Genomic DNA, 13,185 nt, shown 5'->3' on the forward strand with positions numbered 1-13,185 from the left:
GAGACAGTACTTTGATTTATGTACCAGCAAAAATGTTAGTGGGGTTCTAAGAGTCCTTGCTGCAGAAGCTGTGCACTTCAATACCTGGAGGCTGCCTGCTTCTGACATTGCAGTTTCATCTGATATTAGACTGGAAGTGTAAATGAGGTGACCTTTATAAAGTTTTTCCTGGTGTTTTGTGGTAAGTGCTTCCATGCCTCTGCACTGAAATGTTTGTTTCCCTAGAAATTGACTCCTTTTATGTCAAAGTATTTTATTTCTAGCTTTGTTACAAAGCCGTTTAGATGTGTTGTGTTGTTTTATAAAATTAGTGTCTCTGTCCTGTAAAATAGTATCTCTGTGAACTGTATTTGAAATATTGTTCTCAACTTCAGAGAGATTATACTAATCCAAGATGCCTATAAATGGATACCCTTGTTAAAAGGTTATGGCACTGGAAATGGCGTTCCTGATGTAATGAATGAATGGATCTTGCAGTAAGCGCAACGCCAAGAATGCCAGACTCTCAGGTTCCAGAGGGTAATGGTGATTAAACTTGGGCTTTTTTTGGCTTTGGTTTTGCTATTTTAAAACCATTGGTAGGGAAGGTACAATTATGTTATTGTAGATTATTAGTTAATAAATGGAGTACTGGTCTGCCATAAGTCCATTATAGGGATAGCTGAAGAGAGGGGCAGGCAAAATTCATGTGTTTGGCATTGTATTTCATGTGTACATTGAAAACACTTTAAAAAACAAACAAACGAAAAAAAGAAACCAAACAGAAACCAACCAAACAACCCAAACAAGAAAACACACACCAACCCCAAAACCAACTGTATAAGACTAAGTAGAAAATGTTGAACTATGATACAATAGTGAATGCTTTCCTTCCTTCCCCCTTGCACTTGTATTTGGCAAGTTAGATAACTTCCTATCACTAATGTGGAAAGGCACATCGGGACCTGTGATTCAGCTGCTTAAAAAAGCCCAGTTGAGATCATGTGAGGTTTCCTTCCTCTGTTTTTCCACCTAATATCTGCACCACCACCTGTCCCTGAGCTGAACAGACTTAAAAATTTGATTAACAAAGCCTTCCCTGGAGCCTGCAGATGTTCAGTGAAATTCACACTCTGGTTACTTTTGTTTCTAAGCTGCAGAGGTGGAACTGGTACAAATACCAGTTTCAGCAGCTGCAGAGTTTAGCTCTCAGTCCTGCAGTGGTCAGCCTTGCATGGGGAGGGCAAGGACGTGTTTGCTCTAAGATCCCTGTGACTCTGTTGTACCTGTCCATTGGCTTGGGACATGATTGAACTGGAGGTGTTCCCAAAATAAAAGGTTTTAAATTGCAGAAAATGGGAAGTGTTGCTTTTGAATTTTCATTATAAGCAATATTCCTTCTTGGTTTTCTATGGAAATTGTGTTTTGTTGGTGTAGTTAAAAACTATACTGTTTGTACTATTTGTTGGTGATTTCAGTATTACAGGATGATTCCAATTCACAAGATCTTGATTAGATGGGATATTATCTGATGTCAGACACCAGATAGCTCTGGTGGTTTGAAGGAGACTGGCACATTTGTACTTGAGCTGATTTAAGGATCTTTTTTGTTGGAATCAAGTTTTTCCTCATGTGCTTAACCAGTGATGGCAAGTTTTCAGTTTTCATCATGTAAAAGTATAGAAATTAAGATTGGTGCCTATTAAGAATTAACATTAGTTTACACACCTTGAGAGATAATGGAGGAACCTGGTTGCCTTTAAGAAAATTTCCGAAGTACACAATATAGTTTAAGTTATTCATATTCACCTCTAAAACCTCAATTATAGTTTCTGGTTTTAATTATTTATGCTTTTAATCTTACACTTGTCACACAGTCTGACTTTTGTCTTTAAGCATTTGAGACAAGATACGCATCAAAAGGATGTACTTAATCTGCTTGTATCATCAGATTTTACTTTCTAGGTGATGGACACATTGTCTACTTTGCTGGCTGAGAAAAAGGCGGGAGGGGGGACTACCTGTATGGATAAGTAGGACTGAAAACGTTTTGTTTTTACTGAAGATACACAGTTTGTAGGCTCCAAAGTTTCATTGCTTTGTACACTTTCTTTAAGACTTCCATTTTTCTGTGCTTCTACATCACTTTCTGTGCCTTTGCCAGCATACCCTGCAGTAGTGGTTGAGTTTGAATGTGGTCCGTGGCTCAGTGGCAATCTGTCCCTTCTTTCTGGGATTTTTTTTTAATATTTTCTATTTGGTTGTTTTCTGTGCTCAGTTATTTTTTTATTTTAAAATAGCCCTAAATATACAAACAGTTAAATATATTTCATATTTGCCATTTGTTTATCTGGTGTACAGCCATTTCACTCCATGGCCTTCAGTTTATACATAACAGGAGAATAAAATGCACTTGTGGGCTCAACTGTAATCCCCTTTTTACCATTGTAATTGGTTCATGTGACATCTGAGGAGTTTCCTTTGTTGTTTCTAGATACCATACACATAAAAATTGGGTAACTGTAGAATTTTTTTGATGAGATCTGTCTAGATTATGGTCACTTGCTGTTTACCCATGACACTTGCTTCAGAAGCTTCTGAGGTGCTTCAAATGATGCAGATTAAATCAAATAAGTTTTGAGCAATTCCATGGAATTGTCATAACGTACCTTTCAGATACATTTTTTAGATTTTGTTGACAAAAAATGCTACAACTTGAGTGAGTCTGCTAAGGCAGAATTTTCAGAGTAGGTCTGAGTAGAGTACCAGAGTATTGAAAGCTTAGCTAAGTAGCAACATTTCTTCTGAAACAGCATCCTGATTTCCCCAAAAAGACCAAACCAGAAACCTAAACACAGCCTATGTGTTCTATGCTGTCAGATATAGCACTTCATGTTCCTGAATAGAAGGAACCTGATTTCACCCCACAGATATCTTCTTCCTGGTGAAGAACATGAGTATTTTCACTGTGCTTTGGAAATTCAGTTCTAGGAAGAGAAAGGTAAATGGTATCATTGATGAAATCACAGAGATTTTACTAAGAACAACAAATGGCAAAAACATTTATGAGACTTTTGTTTCTTTCCCTCCCATTTGTAGCTTGAAAGAGATGCCTATGTTCAAGCATTAGCAAGATTTACACTGCTTACAGTGAGTTCTGGTATTACTGAAATGAAGCAGAAGAATATTGACACCATTAAAACTCTCATCACAGTGGCTCATACAGATGGAAACTATTTAGGAAATTCCTGGCATGAGGTACAAGTCATTTGTACTTAAACTGTAAGAAAGCATGTTTACTAATTTTAAACACAGTAGTGTGCTTGTTTGTGCATAAATACAGTGGGGTTAGGTAAGTGCCGTGTCTATACTTTTGTTGCATACATTATGCAGCCAATTAAAGTAGCAGAACATGTCCAAGTGAGAAATAAAATTGTGAGAGATGAATCCAGTACTAATTAAATTAATACTCATTTTAGACAGAACAGATTGTCTGACCTCAAGTGTTTAGAATTCTTTTCTTCTAAAGATCTTAGCTTGTTTTTTACTATTTCAAGCTGCTTTTTGTTGATAAACAACTTCTTTATTCTCTGGAACAGATTCTGAAATGCATCAGTCAACTTGAACTGGCACAGTTAATAGGAACTGGAGTAAAACCTCGCTACATCTCAGGGACAGTGCGTGGCAGGGAAGGTTCTTTTACTGGAACAAAAGATCAGGCACCTGATGAATTTGTGGGGCTGGGACTGGGTAAGTAATGCAGATAAGAAGTATTTCATTTAACTGGTTTTGTTCAGAGATTTAAATTTGTTCTGTGTTTTGTGTGAGGTTCTGACAAAAGACCAAGAAATTAGTCCTTGCAAAACTTAGGCTTTGAGTAGGCTGATTCCAATTTCTGGAATATTTAGTTTGCTCTGTTATTATTGCTAGGGTGGGAAGTGTAAGAAGATTATATATATTATTCATTTCTATTAAAATACAGCTTTCCAACTAAGAATGGGTTGCAGATGGTATGACCTGATTTAATAATATTGCAACATTAGTGTGCCAAGTATTTTACCAAGCAAGCAAGTCAGTATGTGTAGGTTAAGCATCTGTTGTGGAGCTTTGTGAGAAATACACAGAATTCAAACCAAGTGGGAGATTAATTTAGCTTAAATTCTGAAATTCCATTTTTTTCCTATTTTGGTTACTTTGCTACTGAGTAAGTGCCTTTTCTAGGCTTGAGCACCAAGATATACTCCAAACATGAGATGATGTCTCTTATCTTCCTAGAAAAGCCTAAGTCTTACCTTAAATTATCTTTAGAAGGTTGGGGCTTTTGTTTATTTGTCTGTTTTAAATGGGAACACAGTTAAAGATATTGAGGTACAGGGTATTAGAAAACACTGGAAGTGCCAAAGTGAATATATAAGTCTATTTGACTATGAGAGAGTTTCAGTTGTAGTGCGGTGCTCAGTATCTCCTGCTGTTTGAACTTCACCCACAGCCAGACAAAAGCTTTGTCCCCTCATTTTTTCACGTAATTTTTTTTTTTTGAGTAGTGATAATTTTTCTATTTTCTCTGATCTTAGCCCCCAAACTAGTCCTAATCATCCAGCTTTGTGTTCTCCTCAGACAGTTGTTCTTCTTCTATAGTCAGTCCTTTTTTTTTCTGTCTGCTCCCCTTTGGCCTGCCTCTGTGTACTCCCCTCACCTTGCCAAGCGTTGATGAAGGGAAAACTTAGGCCTGGAAGTCAATGAGTCTGCCAACACTCTCATGTACTGAGCTTCTTCCTGCCCTGCCAATATGCATCCTTCAGTTCAGTGTTCCCCGATGACCTGTGCAACTTGGCTACTTTCAAGTGCTGGCAGTTTCTCTACACTGCAGTGACTGGCCTTTAAAGGTTTTAAGGTCTAATAACTCAAGAATGTAAACTGTATTCAGGTGTCTCAAAATCATACTTGCTAGTAATTGGTATAGATCCAGCTTCTAAAGACCTTTTGCTGCTGTCAGTTACTTCTCTAGGGAAAATAGTTTATGCCCAAATACATAAAATGTTTCTCTCTGAATTGAATTTCTGGAATGCTTATTACAGTGCACATATGGAAATTTCACCATTTTCTTATTTTTTTTTAAATAATGTTGCTTCAATCTTATAGGAAAATGCTTAACTTGGTTTTCATGCACTAAAGGGCTGTTAGAACATTTTCTCAACTGTTCTAGTTATTTCACTTCTTTCCATAAATCCTTTTTTGCAGAAAGTTTAATTTTCTATGATTACTCGAAGGTATGCATTGGAACTATGGGTTTCAAGCAAGCTTTCTATAAACCTGGATTCCTGTGAAGAACACATAGTGCGTATGTCCATATATACAGACACACATTTTACAGGAAAATAGTTGTTTAGAGTGAAGTTGCAGTCTGGTGACACAGAAAATCCATCTTTCAGACCTGCTTGCAAAATCAGATGTGGATAAGCAGCAGCACTCACTCTTCTTGCTGAAGTTAATGTGGTTTTGAAATAACAAAGTTGGCAAAACCAAACCCAAAAGCTCCTCTGCTCATTTACTGCCTCAGCAAGGTTCAGGTGTGGTTCTTCAGGCATCTGCATTCAAATGTCTTCATCTCTTGTATTATCTTACTGTTGTGGCCCTTTTTTTTGTTGTACTTGGAAATTCAAAACATCACAAGCATGTGGGTTGTAAAAGTAAATGCACAAGCATCTGTTCTATTGCTTCTTTGGTAGGAATGTTGCCTTACTTGGAGCTGTAATTGTGAAATTCACATTTCTTCTACTTCAGTTTCTGTTCACAAAGTTGGAAGACAAAAGCCTCTGCTATGAGTAGGTCACAGCTGAAGTGTACTTCCTAGGTAACCAGAAATCCTCTTTGGACACTGGGAATCTGAGGAATCCCTTTTTCATAAAGCAGAGTTACATAGCTGACTCCTGTGTTTCATTCTAAAAGATTTCACAACTGTTAGAGTGTAAGTCTGCTGTCTGTTTAGGTTTTCAGGCATTGAATTACAAGTCCTGCGATAATAAGGAATTCTCATGTAAGCTGGTAGAGTTGGTTAAGGTTCTGACTCCTTGGAAATAGCCCTTCAAATTCTCTTCACACTCTGCTGCTCATTTGATAAATTTCTTCGCTGACTCGTTACCAAGATTCAAGCTAATTGACACTGGCAGCTTGTGTGTTTACAAGAGAAGTCTTGATCAAACCCAGTGGTGTTATAAGTTGCTGAAATATTAGTATGAGGTTACATATGTATGTACAGAAAAATCGTTCTATAAATGCCTTAGAAAAGTACTTCAGATAGGTCAGGTTATATAGATTTGACAGATAGTCATCTCCAGCCACCTCCAAATGTGGAAGGAGCACATCAAGACTTTGAGGCAGGCTGAAACACGAGGAGTTTTTCTCTCAGCAAACCTCTGAGAACAGAACTGCTTGCCTTCTTTCAGTCTCCTGTTCTTCTCTGTATTTCTGAAAAAAGAAAAGCCCTGAATAAAGGGTATGTGGAATTACCCAGAGTGGTTGCAAGAATCCTGCTCTTTTTTTTTCATGGTGGTACAAGGGGAGTTTGGAGATTGCTAAAAATTTCAGAATTTTTCTCGCTGCCTAAGTTAGCAGTTTCTTCATATGAGCTTTCCCAGATGTGGGTTACAGTTTCCAGCCACTAAAATAAATAATTGCTATTTTTATTTGTAGATATTTCTCACTATTTTGGGTGATAATTTTGCTGTAATTGAGATGTAGCTTTAAGATGGAGTTTTGGTGGAAGCTCTTCTTTGTGAATGATAAACAAAATCTTTTGGGATGGATTTACTCGCTTGATGCTAATTAAGCGTGAAAAATTCTCCTCTAAGCTGTATTCTCAATCATATGTTATATATTTTAAGTAGCAAGTTTACCAAAGATTCATTGAAAGATGGAGCAAAAAAGGTGATTCTTCTGGGTTTTATTTATAATCCAGATAATTAGGATTACACCAACATGCAGCTGTTCACTGAGGTGGCCAGCTCATGCAAGGGAAATAAATAATGTGCTTCTCTTATTTGTGAATTAAAAATATATTTAATTATACTGGTAGTGGCACAACTTTTATTCTTCTTTCTCCCCAATCCAGTCTGTATTCTCTCTTACCCATTTTTCAATTTTTTTTTGCTGTAGTTGGTGGAAATGTGGATTGGAAGCAGATAGCAAGTATTCAGGAATCCATTGGTGAAACTAGCTCCCAAAGCGTTGTTGTTGCTGTAGACAGGTACTGTATTAAATCTGTTGTTGCCACCTGAAGTTTTTTAAGCAGTATTTGAATATCCTGTGCTAAGAAAAGGATCTTACTAATTTATTAATTTATTAGGAAGAAATACATAAAAACTAACCTAGAGAAGTGCTTTTCAGTTTGGGGGTGTTTTTAGGATCATAGATATTTTTGCAGGAAGGAGCAGAGCAAAGATTAGGCAAGAAGCTTTTTTACTGATAAAATTACTACAGAAGACTTGCAGAATGAAGTCTGCTGTAGTGTCTGTTGAATCTTGATTTGCTGTGTATAGTAACAGATAGCAAATCTCATTTTGCCTTAGTACTGATTTTTGTCAGACCCTTTTTCTCCTAAATGTTATTACTGCCTCCCTGCTTTCCTCTAGGTTATGTAGATGTTCTCTGAAATGACCAAAATTATTATTCCAGTCTTCCTTTCTATGAATCACATTTATTTTAACTGGATTTGGCTAGGCAGAATACATATTATGAACATTCCCTGTTTATATCATAGAGTAGAAGTGTTCATGGATCTTACTTGCTCAGCATGTAAGAAATCAGAACATACAATTTTTTTTATGGTTGTCAAAATTGATGAAGAGGTATCATTTCGAAGGCTTACAAACATTGTTGTGGTTGAAGTACAGGCAGCAAGATCAATGTCGGTTCAATGAAAAGTTGTCTTGCAGTAAAATCACATCAAGTGCACTAGAAGCTTGATGCCAAACACATAATAGGTGTTTAGGTTTGCAGTGTCCCTGCAAACATGGGAAGTGTTTCAAATATCTGCTTGTCATGACAAATGGAAATTAGGCACTCTGGAGATGTTTGACTTCTGTATTTGGATCAGGGATAATAAAAACTGACAGTATTATCAGTATGTCTTTGCAATTACTAATTGTTTTTTAATAACTAAAGGTAATTAGAGGCTATCTATATATTGTTAAGAAAAATAAGACAAGGAAGTTTGAATACATTTAATAGATGCTTTTCTTAAGAAATTTTAACAATGTCTTTAACTGCACTTTACAGAATATTTACAGGATCTACAAGGTTGGATGGAAATGCTATTGGTAGGTTTTATCTCTTCCCTACCCCTCCCCACCCCTGTAAACTAAATCTTGGAAAAACACTGCATTAAAATCTGTGGTCATTTAACAGTGGATTTCGTTCGCTGGCTTTGTGCTGTGTCTATGGATGAGCTGCTGTCTGCTACCCACCCTCGAATGTTTAGTCTGCAGAAGATAGTAGAGATTTCTTATTACAACATGGGCCGGATAAGGTTACAGTGGTCTAGGATCTGGGAAGTTATTGGTGATCATTTTAATAAGGTATGTTCATGATTATAGTGCATACTCCTTCAGTTACTGGTACACATTAATTTTATTTTGAGATTTATTGGAAAAGCATGTGCTTATCTGAGTCATAGTGGTTTTTATGTCCTTTTCTGTAAGCTTGAACCAACAAAAACTGTAAAGCTGGAAAGACCTGTGAGGAGGCAGAGGTACACAGTATAATAAATGTAAAAACAGAAGTATACATTAAGTTATTTATCATAACCTGAGTCTAGAACTGGCTGCTGTTAGTTTTGTGTTATAATTTTGGGGGGTGTTTCATGACACTTGGATTAAGAGGTTGTCTTCAAGTCTAAATTGACTGTTTATCAAATGAATGTTTGACATACATTTTTAATACAGCTGTTGAAGTCTTTTTTGGACAGCTTGCTTATTTTTAGGGGGTTTTAAATGCCAGGTTATTTAACATAGAAGATAGCTGGAAGTAGTTAGGAATTACTGAATTGCATAAACAGTGTGGTTTCTGGAACTGACTGCTGTTTAATTTCATTAATTTTCCAGTACTGCTTAGTTCTCTGTTATCAACTGTAAAGGCAGCTTGTGCTGAATCCATAAGAATTCTGATGCAAGCTTACTCTGCATTTCTGTTCTACATTCTCAGGTTGGCTGCAATCCCAATGAAGATGTAGCTATTTTTGCAGTAGACTCATTAAGGCAATTGTCAATGAAGTTCTTGGAAAAAGGTGAACTTGCTAATTTCCGATTCCAGAAGGACTTCCTAAGACCATTTGAACATATCATGAAGAGGAACAGGTAATCACATAGAATTAACTGAACTGCCTGGGATCACAAGCATCAACTTTTGCAATTAATGTTTCAAATAGCCTTTGTAAAATCAGTCGTTAGAGAATTGTACTATTCTAATTGATTATGTAATTTAATTTTAAAAATTACTGTTTGTTATCCTAATTTAGGTCTCCTACTATTCGAGACATGGTTGTACGGTGTATTGCACAGATGGTGAATTCCCAGGCTGCTAACATTCGTTCTGGCTGGAAAAACATTTTTTCAGTGTTCCATCTGGCAGCTTCAGATCAGGATGAAAGTATAGTGGAACTGGCATTCCAGACTACAGGACACATTGTCAGTGAGTATGGACGATATTCAGACGTCATGCAAGTGTGTCACTTCAAGAGCCCAAGAAGCTTTGTTTGTGTGTGGACTCCACAGCCTGCATAGTAGAGCCCGCTGCATGTCTTGGAACCAATGATTTACACTTTCCAATCATTCCTCTGAGAAAATACTTACAGAAGTCTTTCAATAAGATTAGAGTTAACTGGCTTTCTTCATGCCTTTTGGCAAAACTTATCTCTTTGTAGCATTCTGTAGTAAAACAAGTCAGGCCTTAAGTAATTCTATTTAATGTGTACATTTTTGTTTAAGTGAAGTATTCCGGGGTTTCCCCTAGGAAAAATAAAAATTTAGCCATTTTACTAATACGTTGTTTGCCTATCTTTTTCTGTGTTTCTGAATTGTGCTTGTGTAAGGCCTGTTTAGGAGAAAGTGCTGAGCTAGGGGGCACTATGATAATTTTTTTTTCTCTCTCTCTCTCTATTCTAATCTAGATCCTAGGTTTTAAGGGATTTCTTTATTCTGTCTGAACCTCTGCAAGTTTATAAAACTATTTCAGCATCGATGAAGGACTTTTTTTTTCTTCAAAAGTAGCTATTTAAAAACAAGGCAACATGTTGCTGAGGAGGAGGTCCATCAGTAGATGTAATTCCATGCTTCATGCATCCCTCTTAAGCTCTGGTGACACAGACTAGTGTTAAACAGTAAGCCTATTGCTCTAGTCTTGCTTAACTGTTACATTTACCTGCTTTAGTCTAGATGCTACTCTAATTTACTTTAAACACTCACTGTCAAAATGAAATGCCCTCTGGGTGCTTTTTTTTTTGTATTCCTTTTTTTTTTCTTTAGTTTTTATTACTACTCAGACATTTGACAGCACCGGTCAATGAACCAGCTTCTCATGACTTCTGTTACAGACAGTTCATATTAGAATTAATAGATTTTAAAGCATGACACTTTTTTTTCTCCTTTTCACACTTTTCTCTCAGCAATCGTGTTTGAAAAACACTTCCCAGCAACCATAGATTCTTTCCAGGATGCAGTCAAGTGCTTGTCTGAATTTGCCTGCAATGCAGCATTTCCAGATACCAGTATGGAAGCGATCCGCCTCATTCGCCACTGTGCAAAATACGTGTCTGACAGACCTCAGGTATAGTCTGTGTTAAGTGCTTTTATTAAAAAAAAAAAATTTATGCTAAACTTATTGTCTTCCCTTCAAGTTTCATGGATTAATGAGAAATGTACTTTATTCGGAAACAATAGGAGTATAAAATGCCACAGGCTTTGAAAGTATCAGCGATTTTTTTTTTCTCCTTTTATTCCCCTTTGCCAATTCCTATCCACCCCGTTCAGCTGGTGACTAGTATTCCTGAGAGCTGCTGGAAATCAGCATATCTCAGGATCTGCTCTCTACCGAGAAATGTGAAGAAATGGATAATGGCGTAGCCAAAAATGCTTGATATCCTCAAAATGTTATGGTTAGATCCTCACTTTCAGAGCTGTCTCTATAAAAATGAGAGCAAGAGACTCACACTGAACTGCAAGCAAAAACTGGTGCTTGAATGTATAAGCTTGCTTGTTTTTTTAAGTTTATTCTTCATAATATACTAAGCGTTACTTTGAAAAACACTTTCTCAGTGTTACAGTTTTGACTGCCAACTCATCTGAGGTATCAGGGATGATACTGTTGCAGGAGAGATCATTGTTTACAGTCCAAACTGTGTTTTATTTTGAAGATCTAACTTCTATGACTGTGTAACTCTGTGTTTCCTTCTAAAGGCATTCAAGGAATACACAAGTGATGATATGAATGTAGCTCCTGAAGACAGAGTGTGGGTACGAGGATGGTTCCCAATTCTCTTTGAGTTGTCCTGTATCATCAATAGATGCAAATTAGATGTAAGAACCAGGTAACAATCAGTATTTGTAATTCAAATTTTAAAAGACTTACTTTACACTTCTAAAATAGAAATACCTCTTGATAAATGTAATCACTGTAAAATGACTTAAATATGTAATTTGGGTGATACCACTGTGGAAACAACAAACACCTTTTAAATAGACACTGGAATACAAAAATGAAGTCTGTGTTCTGTACATTTGAAATTTTTGTTTTCTGTTACAATAAATAACGAAGTTATGTAGCTGTTATTGCATTCTGTGTCTAGCCCACCCTGCTTACCCTGAGGATTTTAAAACTTACCCTGGGGTTTTATAGCATGATTCATTAAGTGGTTGAGGATTGCAGAAATGGTTAAAAAAGCAAAGGTGTACTCTAATCTCTTGTAAAACTTGCTTAATTTCCTGGAATGTGATTTTCCCTTGTAAAGTGTATTCAGTTGCAGTTCTGATGTGAAATATGAGGGGTAGTGTACAAATAACTTTACATTTACACGTTGGCATTCAGGCTGTGCATCTGGACTCCCTTTATAGCTGGTGAGGGTTAGTAGTTGTTTCTAAACCTTCGTATTTTTTAACTGGAAATATTTGTTTATTAATTTTTGTGGCCCTTGGTAAAGAAGTTGGTTTATTATTTTAATTTTAAATTACCCCACTTCTCAAAAATATTTTTTGGCTATTGCCTGTGTCTATAAAGTGCTTTTTTTACAAGCTGATTTTCTACTTATTTTTTGTGTACTCATGTGCACGTATAATGTTCTCGATGGTATTTGAGTTAGTTATTGCTGCTGTAGTTGTACTTACTTGGTCTCGTTCATGTCTTTCTGTAACTATTGGTAAAAGTTGTTCTCTCTTCTTTTCAGGGGCTTAACAGTAATGTTTGAAATAATGAAGACATATGGCCATACTTACGAAAAACACTGGTGGCAGGATTTGTTTCGGATTGTCTTCAGGATATTTGACAACATGAAACTGCCAGAACAGCAGACTGAGGTGAAAAAAAGTGGAGGAAGATAATTTACATGAGAAATAGATTTACAGTAGAAAACCTGTAATATAGGTTTGTCAAGTAATGTAGGGTAAACCTCAAATTTTGGACAGTAGACCTGTGCTTCTAGTATCCTTGTTTTGTTTTAATGGCATTCTGTTGGCAGGTGTTATCCCTTTTTTAATTTTTTAAAACCATGTATGTAAAAGGCCTACTAGTTTACACTAGGAACAACAGAAGAATAGCATAAAATGCAATGTATCTAGGGTTTATAAGAAGAACTGTAGCTTTTACATGTGATGTTTGGAATCTGAGATACACAACATGCTCACCTGAGTGATGTTATGATCTGGTTTAAACCCAGAAAAGCAAAGCAACCTAAGTCTCTGTGCATAAACCGGAAAGAACTTAAAAGGTTCAAAAATATTCCCAGAAATGAGATTAAAACCAAACGAGATTAAATGTTTTGATACATAAAAAAATTGATGTATTTTTTTAATAGGAGAGAGGCAAAGAGAAGAGAAAAGAAAGAAAGAACTAGAAAAAGAAGTGTGCATGGGAATTGGGAGAGGTGACAGGGCTTAGGTGGAACCATATCACCCATCCGAGGGTCCCAATGATGTCTCGTTGCTCCCCCCCATCTGTTCT

General features: G+C 36.5%; 1 protein-coding gene across 1 annotated transcript in view; it reads left to right on the forward strand.

Moving 5' to 3' along the window:
• Positions 1 to 13,185, forward strand: part of ARFGEF1 (ADP ribosylation factor guanine nucleotide exchange factor 1) — an 86,890-nt gene that overhangs the window by 59,532 nt on the left and 14,173 nt on the right. The window contains exons 21-30 of the mRNA XM_008631948.2: positions 3,079 to 3,237; positions 3,579 to 3,729; positions 7,135 to 7,225; positions 8,257 to 8,297; positions 8,386 to 8,555; positions 9,181 to 9,332; positions 9,494 to 9,666; positions 10,640 to 10,800; positions 11,430 to 11,560; positions 12,413 to 12,542. Of these exons, the coding sequence (XP_008630170.1) occupies positions 3,079 to 3,237; positions 3,579 to 3,729; positions 7,135 to 7,225; positions 8,257 to 8,297; positions 8,386 to 8,555; positions 9,181 to 9,332; positions 9,494 to 9,666; positions 10,640 to 10,800; positions 11,430 to 11,560; positions 12,413 to 12,542 (1,359 nt within the window). The remainder of the gene's footprint in view (positions 1 to 3,078; positions 3,238 to 3,578; positions 3,730 to 7,134; positions 7,226 to 8,256; positions 8,298 to 8,385; positions 8,556 to 9,180; positions 9,333 to 9,493; positions 9,667 to 10,639; positions 10,801 to 11,429; positions 11,561 to 12,412; positions 12,543 to 13,185) is intronic.

This window comes from Corvus brachyrhynchos, unplaced genomic scaffold, assembly GCF_000691975.1.
Source record: "Corvus brachyrhynchos isolate BGI_N302 unplaced genomic scaffold, ASM69197v1 scaffold961, whole genome shotgun sequence".
Lineage (NCBI taxonomy): Eukaryota > Metazoa > Chordata > Aves > Passeriformes > Corvidae > Corvus > Corvus brachyrhynchos.